Here is a 17259-nt window from a genome sequence, read left to right as displayed (position 1 = left end):
CAAGAAATGCACATTTGAAACAAGATTTTTTAATATATATATTACAATACAGAGTTAAGGAATAATATTTCTATTATTTACTCTATTCCCTTAAATGGCACAAATGCATATACTATATTCATAGATTTATTTATTCCTATTCAAGAATTCATATATGGTATAGAAGGAGTTGTCAAAGAGATATGATTTCAATTTATTTTTGAAGCTATTACTGCTGTCTGTCAGACATTTTATTTCATCTGGTAATTTGTAGAAAATTTTTTAAGCAGTGTATTTTACCCCTTTCTGTATCAAAGATAGGTTGAGTAATAAATAGTGTAAGTCTTTCTTTTTTCTGGTATTATAATCATGAATGTCACTGTTGTTTTTAAACTGGTCCATGTTGAGAACAAATTTCATTAGTGAGTACATTTACTGTGAGGCTGTTGTAAGAATTCTCAGTCTTTTAAAAAGATGCCTACAAAATGTGTGACTATGAACCCCACACATTATACTAACCACTTTCTTTTGAGCAGTGAATACTTTTCGTCTAAATGTTGAGTTACCCCAAAATATTATTCCGTATGATATCAGAGAGTGAAAGTATGCAAAGTATGTTAGCTTACAAATTTTTATATCCTCAAAATTGGCAATTAATCCGATTGCAAAAGTTGCTGAACCTAGTTGCTTTAGAAGATCCAAAATATGAATTTTCCAATTAAGATTCTCATCTATGTGTACACCCAAAAACTTAGTATGCTCTATCCTGTCTAGTGACTTCTGTTCATGTGTTATATTTATTGAAGGAACTGTACTTTTTGCAGCAGAAAATTGGATGTACTGTGTTTTTAAAAAGTTTAGAGCAAGCCCATTTGCAGAAAACCAATTAATGACTTTTCCAATTTTTTTTCAATTGGAGTTTCTTTTACTGGATTAATAATGATGCTTGTATCATCAGCAAATGGTGTCAATTCAGCTTCCTGTTTCAGATAGGTAGGGAGATCGTTTACGTATATCAAGAACAGAAGGGGACACATGATTGAACCCTGTGGAACACCTAATGTAATATGTCAGTTAGATGAAGTGGCAAACTTATTGAAATCACTTGACCCACATAAGGAAACTTTTTGCTTCCTGTTCTGTAGGTACGAATTATACAACTCATATGCTATTCCATTTATACCACAGAACTGTAATTTCTGTAACAATGTCATGGTTCACACAAACAAATGCTTTGGACAAGTCACAGAAAATTCCTATTGGTGACATTTTACTATTTAAAGACTATTATGTGGACAGTGAAATTGTATATTGCTGACTCAGTGGAACAGCATTTTTGAAATCCGAACTGTGATTTACTCAGTATACCATTACTGTTGAGATGGCTAACCACTCGAGTGCATTACTTTCTTGAAGACTTTTGAAAATGCTGTAAGCAAGGGTACTTGCCAATAATTATCGACATCTGTGGTGTCCCCCTTTTTGTGGAGTGTCCTGACAATGGCATATTTTAACCTGTCTGGGAAAATACACTCCTGGAAATTGAAATAAGAACACCGTGAATTCATTGTCCCAGGAAGGGGAAACTATTGACACATTCCTGGGGTCAGATACATCACATGATCACACTGACAGAACCACAGGCACATAGACACAGGCAACAGAGCATGCACAATGTCGGCACTAGTACAGTGTATATCCACCTTTCGCAGCAATGCAGGCTGCTATTCTCCCATGGAGACGATCGTAGAGATGCTGGATGTAGTCCTGTGGAACGGCTTGCCATGCCATTTCCACCTGGCGCCTCAGTTGGACCAGCGTTAGTGCTGGACGTGCAGACCGCGTGAGACGACGCTTCATCCAGTCCCAAACATGCTCAATGGGGGACAGATCCAGAGATCTTGCTGGCCAGGGTAGTTGACTTACACCTTCAAGAGCACGTTGGGTGGCACGGGATACATGCGGACGTGCATTGTCCTGTTGGAACAGCAAGTTCCCTTGCCGGTCTAGGAATGGTAGAACGATGGGTTCGATGTCGGTTTGGATGTACCGTGCACTATTCAGTGTCCCCTCGACAATCACCAGTGGTGTACGGCCAGTGTAGGAGATCGCTCCCCACACCATGATGCCGGGTGTTGGCCCTGTGTGCCTCGGTCGTATGCAGTCCTAATTGTGGCGCTCACCTGCACGGCGCCAAACACGCAAACGACCATCATTGGCACCAAGGCAGAAGCGACTCTCGTCGCTGAAGACGACACATCTCCATTCGTTCCTCCATTCACGCCTGTCGCGACACCACTGGAGGCGGGCTGCACGATGTTGGGGCATGAGCGGAAGACGGCCTAACGGTGTGCGGGACCGTAGCCCAGCTTCATGGAGACGGTTGCGAATGGTCCTCGCCGATACCCCAGGAGCAACAGTGTCCCTAATTTGCTGGGAAGTGGCGGTGCGTAGGATCCTACGGTCTTTGCGTGCATCCGTGTGTCGCTGCGGTCCGGTCCCAGGTCGACGGGCACGTGCACCTTCCGCCGACCACTGGCGACAACATCGATGTACTGTGGAGACCTCACGCCCCACGTGTTGAGCAATTCGGCGGTACGTCCACCCGGCCTCCCGCATGCCCACTATACGCCCTCGCTCAAAGTCCGTCAACTGCACATACGGTTCACGTCCACGCTGTCGCAGCATGCTACCAGTGTTAAAGACTGCGATGGAGATCCGTATGCCACGGCAAACTGGCTGACACTGACGGCGGCGGTGCACAAATGCTGCGCAGCTAGCGCCATTCGACGGCCAACACCGCGGTTCCTGGTGTGTCCGCTGTGCCGTGCGTGTGATCATTGCTTGTACAGCCCTCTCGCAGTGTCCGGAGCAAGTATGGTGGGTCTGACACACCGGTGTCAATGTGTTCTTTTTTCCATTTCCAGGAGTGTACCTCGAGTTAATGATGCATTACATACGTGACTCAAAACATCAGCTCTAATAGCTCCACATAGCTTTAATATCTTATTAGAGATGTCATCTACTCCAACAGAACATTTATTTTTCAAAGATTTAATAATTTTACTTATTTCACAAGAGGTTGTTAGGTGAAACTTAATCTGACAATTTTTTCGGAACTGACTCTTCCTTCTACGGCCTGGCTTTTTCTTTTGAACTGTTCTCACCAATTTTTTCTCCTACACTTAAGAAATGGTTGTTAAATACATTAGCTACTTGAGTACTGTTGGTTAGCATGATCTCGTTCTCCTTAGTAATAATACTACCTCCCCAGTAGTTACTTTTCCTGTCTCCCTCCTAACAACATTCCATATTGATTTGACTTTTATTGCCGGAGTTGTTAATTTCTTCTCTAACATACATATTTCTTGATTTCCTTACAACTTTTCTCAGTATGTTACAATAATTTTTATGGTGTAGAACTACTTCTGGATCTTTACTAGTTCGTGCTGTCTCATAAAGTTTTCTTTTTCTTTCTGTAGACACTTTAATACCTGTAGTAATCCAAGGTTTCTTTGAAAAGTGTGTGGTGTTACATTCAGTATTTTTCTTTGGGAAACAATGTTCAAAAGGGGATATAAATTTATCAAGAAATATGTTCCATTTTTCATTAGCATTTGGCTCATTGTATACATCTCCCCAATTAACATTTCTTAAGCTTTCTCTGAAGTGCTCTATAGATACCAGGTTGAGCGACCTTCCACTTTTACTTAATGATTTCCGAACTGCACACCCTGTTAGGTTTTGTAAGTTAATCAGTTGTGCATCATGGTCTGACAATCCATTTACCACAGGGAAAGCATGTGTTTGTTTTACATCTTCTTTCGGTACAAATACATTATCTATTAGCGTGCTACTGTCCTGAGCTATATGTGTAGGGATATTGATCTCTGATTCCGAGTTATATGTTGTTAACAACACTTCTAGTTCACTTTTCCTCTCAGAATTATTTAGAAAGTTTACACTGAAATCACCACAGATTAATAACTTCTTGTTTTTGTCTGACAGACATCATAATAGGGAGTCAAACTTTTTTATGGATAGCTCACAGTCTCCTAATGGGGACCTGTACACTGTTACTAATCTCAATACTACATTATCTAGCTGAAGTTCACATGCACAAACCTCAAAGTGCTGATCAACATAAAATTTGCTTACTTCTACAGACTTGCATTTATACCCATACATCCTAAGTTGTAATCTGTAAGTGACATGGCTAGCTTACTAACAACATTCACTCATGTTTACATTTGCTAACCCACTGGTCAGTAATAATTATGAGTATGCAGCATTGTACAGACTTATGAGTTATTGGAAGTCAGCAAGAGAAGGGCAAATGAAGAGACACTGAAATTTCTATAAAAAAAATATAAAAAAAACAAAAAAAGTTGATTTTCATACTTCTTTGCATGCCATGTCTCTAGATCAGATACCAACTGATGGTGATCCATTTGGTGTATACCTATAGCTAGGCAAGTAGGAAATGACCAATGGTTGTGTGATAACTGGCATTCTTAGACAACTACCCTTCATTTATCAGCACATTATTTGTTCAAAACAGAGATCTTGTTCCTTATTTTAAAAAATTATAGTTCCTTCCTCCCTTTCCCTGTTTGTGTTCCTTAAATAACACCAATCTGCTTTCCTTTCAAAGCTTGGCAATGGAAATTCTGCAATGCCGATGGAAGAACGTAATTTAAAGGCATTCAGTTTGATAACCAGAGGCTCCATTATGTGAAATAATGAATCTAATAAATTTGATTGACATAGCGTGTTTGAATAAGGATGATTTCGTCGTGCTGCTGGGAGGATCAAACCATGTTTGTAGAAGCATGATGTACAATGCTACCCTAGGAATGTGGAGATGTTTAAATAATTTGAAACACATAGTTTTACTCATTGTCGCTATTTTATATTGTTCTGATTTACCATCTTGGTCATCTGTGAACTGCAAATTAGAGTTGCAGACATGTGTATTACTGAAATATGTATTCACTTCAAGAAATTTGATATTGTAGACCTAAGCAGCTTAGCGCAAAGGTTTCTATACAGTCCATGGACTTCATTTAAACATGTCACAAAAGGAGTTACTAGCACGTACAATATGTACTTTTCTTTGAGAAACAATGTGAAAACAGAGAAAGTGGCAAACAAACACAAATAATGTAGTGTTTAATGTGAAGCAATGAAGTCATCGGCCGAATGCGTATTACAAAGTAGTTTAAACTGAAGAGGACAGGTGTGAAACACAACTTTTACAAGCTCCAGAAGTTAACTCAACTACTGATAGCCACCAGCAAAGACACAAGATTTTTTAGAGTATGTGCTGTACTAGAATTGTCTAAACGCCCCAACTTTGTAGTGGCTTTTTACACCACCATATTCAGTCTCTTAAGAATATACTATGCTGCAAGAATATACTATGCTGGAAGCACTACTCCAATACAAACAAAATGCAGATACAATTTGTATTACTGAACATTGGCTACAAAATGGTGAAGTAAAATTAACCTCAATGGCAGAAATACATTAGTGAGTCTTTGTGGTAATGCTGTCTTTGTGAAAGAGTAAATAAATTTCTGTGATGTTAATAAAGACTATACTAACCAAACTGTAAACTGAACTTTGTATTAATAAATTGCCAGAACTTCATATCATGATTACTAACGTAAACAGAGCAACAAGGGGCAGTATGAAAGCATTCCTGACCAAACTAGAGGTTGTACTGGTGTTTTAACATGGAGCTGGTGCTTTCTGATGATTTTACATAAACTTTTTGGAAGCCAACAATGTCAGAGATGCTTTGATAAATATACACACTGTTTATTCATTAGGCGTCTGTGAGAAATGTATCAAATGCATTCCCAAAGTCAAGGAACATGACATCTACCACTTCTTGGTCTCGTGGCTGGAGAGAGCATGATCTCTACAGAGGAGATTTTTGGTCACCAGAAATCTCATGAAACATGAGTATAGAAAATGTACTAAAATTCTACAACAGGCCAATGTCAGAGATAGATGTATAGTTTCTTGCATCTGTTCAACAACCCTTAATGAAAATGAGAATGACCTCAATCTTCTTTCCTCATCATTAGGAATGCTGTGTTACTCCAGCAACATATTGTACGCTGCTGCTAGAGCTTACTTCCCCAAAATGGAGCTTTTCTGCTTTCAGTAAACTGTTAACTGTAAGGTACACTAATAAACTAGACTACTTCATGCTACACATTAAAAAGTATCTTCTAGAAAATACATCAGCAAGGGGAGATTCTGCTGCAGTTTGCCATTCAAAAACAAATACAGGATAATTGCCAACTTACTTCAAGACCTCTTTCCCGGCGCAGCTCCTCTGCATTGAGAGCCGAGCAATGGACTGTATGATAGGCCAGTTCACCAGCACTTGCAAGCAGTGGTGCAGACTTTGAGAATAAATGTTCATCTGCACTTTCCAGCTGAATTGTTTTGATCAGTTGTGGATAGCCAGCATATTTATAGGGCTGCAATTCTGTACATTAATAAAGACACACAATAACAAAACACAATGTCAAGATCTGTTTTCAGTTAAAAAATAATACTGGAAGAAAAAAGAGAAATCTCTCAACAGGATTTGCAACAGGGGGTTATGCATAACAGTACAATCACATTATGTATTAATACACACAACAACAAAGGCTTTGCATCACCCCAGTTACAGTCCCTTTGACTGTTCAGAGATGCCACTAAACCCGCCCAAAGATGCAAACAACCATGCATGAGCAGTGCCTGTTAGATGGAGAGGGTCTATCAGCCCATCAGTTCCAGTCATTCCACCAGGAAGGAGCTACACAGCCCGTGTTGTCTGTAGTTCAACCACACTTAGACAGTCAATACCAAAGTTCGATTGTGTCTGCTTTGTTACTTTGTGCCAATAAGAGCTCTCAACAAGGGAAAGGTCCAGGTACCTTAGAGTGAACCAAAGCTTTGTTGTTCGGACATGGAGGAGATACAGAGAGACAGGAACTGTCGACAACATGCCTCGCTCAGGCTGTCGAAGGGCTACTACTGAAGTGGATGACAACTACCTACGGATTTCAGCTCAGAGGAACCCTGACAGAAATTACACCATGTTGAATAAAGCTTTTTGTGCAGCTACAGGATGTCATGTTACAACTCAAACTGTGTGCAATAGTCTGCATGATGTGCAACTTCACTCCCGACATCCATGGCAAGGTCCGTCTTTGCAACCACAACACCATGCAAGCACAATACAGATGGGTCCAACAGCATGCCAAATGGACCTGTCAGGATTGGCATCACGTTCTCTTCACTGATGAAGTGTCACATATGCCTTCAACCAGACAATCGTCGGAGACGTGTTTGGAGGCAACCCGGTCAAGCTGAACACCTTAGACACACTGTCCAGCAAGTGCAGCAAGGCAGAGGTTCCTTGATGTATTGGGATGGCATTATGTGGGGCCAACGTACACTGCTAGTGGTCAGGGAAGGCGCCGTAATGGCTGTACGATACGTGAATGCCATCCTAAAACCGATAGTGCAACCACATCGGCAGCATATTGGTGAAGCATTTGTCTTCATGGATGACAATTTGCACCCCCATTGTACACATCTTGTGAATGATTTCTTTCAAGATAACGACATCGCTCGACTAGAGTGGGCAGCATGTTCTCCAGACATGAACCCTATCAACCATGCCTGGGATAGGCTGAAAAGGGTTGTTTATGGACGACGTGACCCACCAATCACTCTGAGGGATCTACACTGAATCGCTGTTGAGGAATGGGACAATTTGGACCAACAGTGACTTGATGAACTTGTGGATAGTATGCCACAACAAATACAGGCATGCATCAATGCAAGAGGATGTGCTACTGGGAGTTAATGGTACCGATGTGTACAGCAATCTGGACCACCATCTCTGAAGGTCTCGCTGTATGGTAGGTACAACATGCAATGCACAGTTTTCATGAGCAATAAAAAGGGTGGAAATGATGTTTATGTTGATCTCTATTCCAATTTTCTGTACAGATTCCGGAACTCTCGGAACTGAGGTGATGCAAAACTTTTGATGTATGTATATCCTGACCAACAATTTAATGGCTGTGATAACAAAAACTTTAAGTGCTAGTACAATATGAAGCAATAAATGATTCATTTCACAACAGCATCCAATTCATGAAATAGATCTTATCAGTGAGGGCAGTGAGAGATGTTTTAGGGGACATGAGGGAGTCACATTTTCCAATGCAATCACAAGGATTTGAACCATATAGCAACAAAAATTGCTAAAGAGCAGCACTTTATGTCATTACAGAGATCCTCTAATCCTCCTCTAACCCTCCACTAGCCTCCTGCTCCACATCTCTCCATCTACATCTACCTCCACACTCCGCATGCCACCTGACGGTGTGTGTCGGATGGTACCTTGAGTACCTCTATCGGCTCTCCCTTCTATTCCGGTCTCGTATTGTTAGTGTAAATAAGGATTGTCGGTACGCCTCTGTGTGGGCTCTAATCTCTCTGATTTTATCCTCATGGTCTCTTCGCAAGATATACGTAGGAGGGATCAGTATACTGCTTGACTCCTTGGTTAAGGTGTGTTCTCGAAACTTCAACAAAAGCCCGTACTGAGCTACTGAGTGTCTCTCCTGCAGAGTCTTCCACTGGAGTCTATTTATCATCTCCGTAACGCTTTCGCGTTTACTAAATGATCCTGTAACAAAGTGTGCTGCTCTCCATTTGATCTTCTATGTCTCTCCTATCAACCCTATCTGGTATGGATCCCACACTGCTGAGCAGTATTCAAGCAGTGGGCGAACAAGCATACTGTAACCTACTCCCTTTGTTTTCGGATTGCATTTACTTAGGATTCTTCCAATGAATCCCAGTCTGGCATCTGCTTTACCGACAATCAACTTTATATGATCATTCCATTTTAAATCACTCCTAATGCGTACTCCCAGATAATTTATGAAATTAACTGCTTCCAGTTGCTGACCTGCTATATTGTAGCTAAATGATAAGGGATCTTTCTTTCTACACATTCACAGCACATTACACTTGTCTACATTGAGATTCAATTGCCATTCCCTGCACCATGCGTCAATTCGCTGCCGATCCTCCTGCATTTCAGTATAATTTTCCATTGTTACAACCTCTCAATATACCACAACATCATCCGCAAAAAGCCTCAGTGAACTTCCGATGTCATCCACAAGGTCATTTATGTATATTGTGAATAGCAATGGTCCTATGACACTCCCCTGCGGCACACCTGAAATCACTCTTACTTCGGAAGACTTCTCTCCATTGAGAATGACATGCTGCGTCCTGTTATCTAGGAACTCCTCAATCCAATCACACAATTGGTCTGATAGTCCATATGCTCTTACTTTGTTCATTAAACGACTGTGGGGAACTGTATCGAACGCCTTGCGGAAGTCAAGAAACACAGCACCTACATGGGAACCCGTGTCTATGGCCCTCTGAGTCTCTTGGACGAATAGCACGAGCTGGGTTTCACACGATCGTGTTTTTCGAAACCCATGCTGATTCCTACAGAGTAGATTTCTAGTCCCCAGAAAATTCATTATACTCTAACAGAATACGTGTTCAAAAATTCTACAACTGATCGACGTTAGAGATATAGGTCTATAGTTCTGCACATTTGTGCGATGTCCCTTCTTGAAAACGGTGATGACCTATGCCCTTTTCCAATTCTTTGGAATGATACGCTGTTCTAGAGACCTACAGTACACTGCTGCAAGAAGGGGGGCAAGTTCCTTCGCGTACTCTGTGTAAAATCGAACTGGTATCCCATCAGGTCCAGCGGCCTTTCCTCTTTTGAGCGATTTTAATGGTTTCTCTATCCCTCTGTTGTCTATTTCGATATCTACCATTTTGTCATCTGTGCGACAATCTAGAGAAGGAAGTACAGTGCAGTCTTCCTCTGTGAAACAGCTTTGGAAAAAGACATTTAGTATTTCGGCCTGTAGTCTGTCATCCTCTGTTTCAGTACCATTTTGGTCACAGTGTGTCTGGACATTTTGTTTTGATCCACCTACCGCTTCGACGTAAGACCTAAATTTCTTAGGATTTTCTGCCAAGTCAGTACATAGAACCTCACTTTCGAATTCATTGAACGCCTCTCACATAGCCCTCCTCACACTACATTTCGCTTCACGTAATTTTCATTTGTCTGCAAGGCTTTGGCTATGTTTATGTTTGCTGTGAAGTTGCCTTTGCTTCTGCAACAGTTTTCTAACTCTGTTGTTGTACCACAGTGGCCTTTTTCCATCTCTTATGATCTTGCCTGGCACATACTCATCTAATGCATATTGTACGATGGTTTTGAACTTTGTCCACTGATCCTCAACACCATCTGTACTTGAGACAAAACTTTTGTGTTGAGCCGTCAAGTACTCTGAAATCTGCTTTTTGTCACTTTTGCTAAGCAGAAAAATCTTCCTACTTTTTTTAATATTTCTATTTGCGGCTGAAATCATTTATGCAGTAACCGCTTTATGATCGCCGATTCCCTGTTCTGTGATAACTGTTTCAAATAGTATGGGTCTGTTTGTCACCAGAAGGTCTAATATGTTATCGCCACAAGTCAGTTCTTTGTTTAACTGCTCAAGGTAGTTTTCAGACAAAGCACTTTAAAAAATTTCACTGGATTCTTTGTCCCTGCCACCGGTTATAAACGTTTGAGTCTCCCAGTCTATATCCAGCAAATTAAAATCTCCACCCAGAACTATAACATGGTGGGGAAATCTACACGAAATATTTTCCAAATTTTCCTTCAGGTGCTCTGCCACAACAGCTGCTGAACCAGGGGGCCTATAGTGAAATCCAAGTACCATGATTGAGCCTGCTTTAACCGTGACCTTCACCCAAATTATTTCACATTTCGGATCTCTGTCAATTTCCTTCGATACTATTTCACTTTTTGCATTTTGCGTTTTGCCTACTACTACCTTGTCGTGTCTCAGGAGGCGTCTTGTCGGGTCTAGGGAGGGAATTCACTAACCTAAAAAAACCCACATGTGCACTCCACACACATTCCGCTACACTTTTAGCCACTTCCTGCGTGTAGTGCACGTCTGACCTATTCAGGGGGACCCTACATTTCTCCACCCGATAGCGGAGGTCGAGAAGTTTGCACCCCAGATCTCCGCAGAATCGTCTGAGCCTCTGGTTTAAGCCTTCCACTCGGCTTCAAACCAGAGGACCGCGATCGGTTCTGGGAATGATACTACAAATTGCTCAGATTCCACCCCGCTAGCGAGGCTTTCCACCTTCACTAACTCCGCCAACTGCCTGTATCCTGTAGGAACTGAGGATGACCTCTCAACCCAGACGGCAGGAGTCATTGGTGCCGACATGAGCAACAATTTGTAGTCGGGTGCACCTAGTGCTCTCTATCGCTGCTGTCAGGGCCTCCTCCACATCTCGGATGAGACCCACCGGCAAGCAGACAGAGTGAACACTGGCCTTCTTCCCCAACCTTTCTGCTATTTCCCTAAGGGGCTCCATCACCCACCTAACGTTGGAACTCCTGATCACTAATAAACCCCTCCCCCCCGTGTGCCTGCTCGGCCCTTGCTGAAGGAGCAGCCACATGACCACTCACAGGCAGAGAGGGCGATGCCACATGGCCAGCCTCCACATTGACCCCCCGCCTTGTGCACCGCGAACACCGCTGAACCCGCCACTCCCCTTGGGTGGCCCAACCGCGCCCAGTACACGCGAAGATGTCTCGACAGCAGGGACAGTGGGTGAAGCATCTAACACCTGGGGTGTACCATGCAACGCACCAGACTCCCCACTGCCGCTACACTCTGAGGCAGCAGCCTGAAGACGGCTGACCGTGGCCATCAACACGTTCAGCTGTTCGCGAACAGTGGCCAGCTCCTCCTGCGTCCGTACACAGCAGTCACACATCCTATTCATCCTAAGAAATCAATTTACTGTAGAGAGTTAATCAACTTTTAACTAGACTGCTAATTCACTAAAGGCGGCTGATAGTTGACTAAACTATGGTTACTAGACACTTCTTGTAGAAAACAATGAAAATAGCACTACCTGTCTCTGGACTGCACTCAAAACAAACACTAGCACTACTGGCACTATGGCTGACTAAAGGGACTCTCTCTGACTGTATTCAAAACACACACAAAATCTATGGAGCACTATTACTAGCACTCAGTAATTAAAGCTTCCTAAAGGCAAACACACGGAGGAAGAAGTGACAAGTAGGAAAAATACAGTTAATACTTAAATTAACGTAGCTCACTGCACAGCAGATGTGACGCAGACACAGTTACGATGACACACCCACTTCTCCCCAGTCCCAGAACCATAAATTCAACCATCCTGCCCCCTCACACACTACCCCGCAGACCTGCAGACCCCCCCCCCCCCCCCCCGCCCTTTCCTGTCTGTAACCTCCCTCCCATTCCACTCCTACACATCAAAGTCATCAGTCGTCATGCATTGTGCATGAACTGACCAGTGCAGGTGCCTATGCCTATGCCTGTGCCTGCGCCACAGTCCTACCCTGTGTCCCCCCCCCCCCCCCCCCCAACACATCCTCTCACTCAGATGAGCTGATGTGCTGCAATTCTGGCATAGGTAGACAGCCATCATGTGTGTTGCTCAAAAACGGATCCATTTAAAAGCTAACAAAGGCGTCTGTCATGTTTAGGTGTCTTACAAAGACTTATCACCTCTACTACGATGTGAAATGTTACTTTTATTCCTTAAAATAATTTATGTTCCACCAGGTCTCTCAGTCCACTGTGTATGGGTTCAGAAATTCACACTTAGCAAACTTACTGGGTGATGCATTTCAGATCAGATTATTACTGCCATACAAGCTTTAACTCCACTTTACTGGTTGCTGCTCCACCAATCTTTGCTTCTTGTTGGTTACTCTCTCTACTACTATATTTTGTCAGCTGCCTTTTGTGTCACTTCTCAAGTTTTTAAATCTCATCTATTGCAGGCCATCTTATCTTTGTTCTTCTGATTCTCTTTTGCTGTGAATACCATGAACTAGTATCTTGTCTGACAATTTTACTTACAGTTATTTTTATGTAGTATATGTCTTGATGATATTGAGTTTAGTGCTGGTCATCTATATTGTCATTTCTTCTTGCACCCTTTTACTACACTATATCGCAGTGCTATGTTTTTATGATGTCTTCTGTAATGTCCTATAGAAAAGCACTCGTGCAATTCACGGCATGACAATAATCTGTCTTCCCCAGTATGACAATCACCCTAATTGTGCAAGTACAGGACACAGACAAAGGGTGACATATGGAAATTTGGATCAGTCCTGGAGGTGTTCTCAGATGGCCAAGGCACTTGTGGCAACCATTTGCATTAAGCGGGAAATTGTGTTCAAGTTCCAGTCTAGCAAGAATTTTCATTGGCACCAATACACTGTGCAGCTCGAGTCCAACCATATTTGTAATTATGAACGCATCTTATGTACTGAATATTTAAGATATTAAATATGAAATATGGAAGCAAACAGCAGCTTTGAGGAAGCAACACAAATGCTGTGAAAACGTTTTGTCTTTAAACCTAACATGAATTATAACAAAATAAAATTTTCAAAGATTAAATATTTATTACATGTTTATAGCTGCATACTACTAAACATGGTATGTGACAGAATTGGTAAAAAACAAGAATGAAAAGTCACATATAGAATTTAACAATGCTGAAATATAATCAAACAAGGAAAAAATTAGAGAGAGACAGGAAAAAGCTGCTGACATTACTGACATCTAAAATAATTTGCAGAGAGATGTAACATTGAATCACATTCTACCTGTAAGGTAAATTATGCAAACAAGAAATAATTTAATGTTCTCTAAGAGTCCTAACTAAAAACCAGAAGTGGTATTCAACATATCCTTTGTCAGACAAGATCTTTGTTACAGTTGTGGTAACATCGATAGAACTAAATATTTCTGAGTATATACAATTCATGCTTTTTATAGATTGAGATGGTGCCACAAAGTTTTCAATTTTGAAGCAACTCAAGGTGTAGATGGCTAAAATCATACCTACAATTACTGCAATGCTTTCGAATTACACACATTGCTTCAGACAATATTTCTGAGGTATCAGTACTTTCTTGTTGTCAAATAAGCATAAGCAGTGGCAGTCGCAGCAGCCAACATCTAATTTTCAATGCCAGATAAATGCCTCTTGTTGATTTCCTTACCCACTATGCTCTTCAGCTACAGGTATTTGTGTTGAACCTCAAAATTTTCCAATGTCATCCTCCTATTTTCAATTAGGAGGTCTTATCAGTGTTTTATTATCTACTGTAATCCAGCAAGGAACTTACTTTGTCCATCTAGCATCCTTTCTCCCAGGCACACATCCTGCCCACCACATGATTTCAATTATTGATCATCTTCCTTTTCCAACTTTTCCCTGTCCATTTGTTTGTTTTATTGCCTGTCCTTGTAATTAAACCCAATAGCTTCCTTCAGCAGTATTCAGATGCCATACACACAACTACAATTCCCCCACAAAATAATATAATATGGTATTATGCTTTGCAAAAATGAAAAATAGCATGTTCTAATATATATTTTAGGTGCACAATTAATAAGCTGAATCCTTGAATAAATTATTCTAGACAGCTAAACACTAATATATATTATATGTTGACTCCAGGAAATACATCATCTAAATATACCCCCCAAATCGTAACATAACTATCTCAGATGATTCAAGTTATGTTTTGAGTAGTATGTTCACATGTCAAACTATCTTGGGGACAACATGTAAAGTGTGTTAGTGGTAAGTTCTCCAGAGCAGTTTACTTTCTTACAGCAACTTACATATTATCTACCTTAGTACAAGTTAATATAACAACAAAAAATCCATTTTTGACAAAATAATTTAATTGGATAGATAAAAAAATCTACTCATCAAGTAGCGGTAGAACACACATATAAAAGAGGGTTGTAATTAGGCAAGCTTTTGGAGCCAGTAGCTGCTTCTTCGGGCAGAAGGGTTGGAAGAGTGGTGAAGGAAAAGGACTGTAGAAGTCTAGGAAATGGGGTAGATTTCAGTAAAGTCACCCAGAACTGCAGGTCATGGAAGACTTAGCACAATGAATGAGAAGAAAAGACTTATGTTGTAAACTGCATCAGATGAGATTTGGAAACCTGAGAGCTTGAAGTTGGAAGACAGGGTAATATGCAAGACAGAGCTTACTGCTTAAACACCATGCACGAGATTAAGAGTGAAAGCCTAAGTGCATTGAACTTAGCAGAGGTCGGACAGGGATGGTAAAAAATAAACAGGTAAGACAATGAAAGATGTAGAAAACTGAAACGGAGTGAAGAAAAGAGTAGATATTGTGAAGAAATGCACGAAAGAAATTAAGGCCAGGTGGGTGGCGAGAACCAAGGACATATTGTATCGCTAGTTCTCACCTGTGGAGTTCTGAGAAACTGGTGTCTGTGGAAGACTACAGATGAAGTTTGTGGTGAAACAGGCCCCAGAGTCACCATTTTCATGTTGTAGAGCATGCTCTGCAACAGGATATTGTGTGTTGCCAGTATACCACCTCTGCCTACGGCCATCCATCCTAATTGATAATTTGGTGGTAGTCATGCTGATGAAAAAGGTCGAACAGTGTTTACACAACAGCTGATATATGACACATATCATTTCACAGGTGGCTCTCCCTTTGATAGTATAAGTTTTGCCAGTTACAGGGCTGCTGAAGGTGGTGGTCGAAGAGTGCATAGGGCAAGCCCTGCAGTGGGTATGGTCACAGGGGTTGGAGCTATAGGGTACGAGATGGGTGCAGAAGAAGTACAGGGTCTGACAAGAATATTTCAGAGATTGGAAGGGCAATGAAAAGCTATTTTAGACAGAAATGGATCTCATTTCATGGTATGGATTTAGGAAGTCATGGCCCTGTCGAAGTAGCTATTAATACATTCCAGATCGCGATAACACTGAATCACCAGTGGTGTGGTCTGAAGTAATTTTTTGGAGGGGGTCAGCAACACTAGGATTGGAGGTGATGGCCCAGGAAATCGGCATTTGAACTAGGCTGGTGGGTTAATTTTGTGCACATATATGTTTGTCCAGTTACAGGGCTGCTATAGGTGAAATGACACATCATTTACCAGCTGTTATGCAAACACTGTTCGGCCTTTAACATCGACATGACCACCACCAAATCTTCAATTGGGATGAAAGGGCATGGGCAGAGAGTGTATGATGGCAACACGCAATATCCTCTTGCAGAGAATTCTCTGCAACATGACAACCATGACCTCAGTGCCTGTCTCACCAAACGCACCATCTGGATTCTTTCCCCAGACACTAGTTTCTCAGAACTTCACAGGTGGGAACTAGTGCTACAACATGTCCTCGATTCTTACCACCCATCTGGCCTTAATGTACGTTAATTCCTTCCGTATCAGCATTTCTTCACAGTAACTACTCTTTTCTTCACTCCATTTTAGTTTTCTACATCTTTCATTGTCTTACCCACCTAATTTTCACTGGCCCCTCCCACCTCTGTTACGTTCAATGCACTTAGCCTTTCACTCTTATTAACTCATGTATGGTATTTAAGCAGTAATCTCTGTCTTGCCTATTACCCTGACTTCCACCTGTAACCCCCTAAGTTTTCAAATCTCATCTGATGCAGCCCCGAGCAATCAGTCTTTTCTTCTCATCCTGTGCGGTAAGTCTCCCCTGACCCATGGTTCTGGGTGACTTTCCCAAAATCTACCCCCTTTCCTAGACCTCTCCTGTCCTTTTCCTTCACCCCTCTCCTTCCTTCAACACTCCCACCTGAAGAAGGAGCCACTGGCTCCCAAAGCTTTCCTAATTACAACCCTCTTTTATGTGTGTGTTCTGCCGCCAATTGGTGAGTAGATTTTTTTTTTTTTTTAATACAAGTCAGAATGTCCTCTTTTTCAGTATCCAAAGTATATCGTCATATCATATTATTTTGTGTGGAAATTCTAGTTGTGTATATGGCAACTTAATACTGCAGACAAAATCTATTAGAATAATTACTGTTTCTTCATATACAGGGTGCATCATCTAAAGCTTGCACCAAAAATATTTCGGAAATTGAAAGTGCTATTGATGTGCTGTTTTCACAGAATGGATTGGTAGACAGGGGCTCTTATTGTTAGCCAATCATCAGATTGTAATAGTACTAAAAGTGTTTTTTGCGCAAACAACACTTTTTTTAAATGGAACAATGCCTGTTGACAT

At 41.4% G+C, this 17259-nt stretch overlaps 1 protein-coding gene across 1 annotated transcript in view; it reads right to left on the bottom strand.

The window, feature by feature from the left end:
- LOC126262757 (dnaJ homolog subfamily C member 13) overlaps nt 1-17259 on the bottom strand; it is a 410038-nt gene that overhangs the window by 116645 nt on the left and 276134 nt on the right. The window contains exon 24 of the mRNA XM_049959568.1: nt 6300-6484. Within this exon, the coding sequence (XP_049815525.1) occupies nt 6300-6484 (185 nt within the window). The remainder of the gene's footprint in view (nt 1-6299; nt 6485-17259) is intronic.

The sequence above is a fragment of the Schistocerca nitens genome, chromosome 6 (genome assembly GCF_023898315.1).
Source record: "Schistocerca nitens isolate TAMUIC-IGC-003100 chromosome 6, iqSchNite1.1, whole genome shotgun sequence".
Classification (NCBI taxonomy): Eukaryota; Metazoa; Arthropoda; class Insecta; order Orthoptera; family Acrididae; genus Schistocerca; species Schistocerca nitens.
This window is presented reverse-complemented; position numbering and strand designations above follow the sequence as displayed.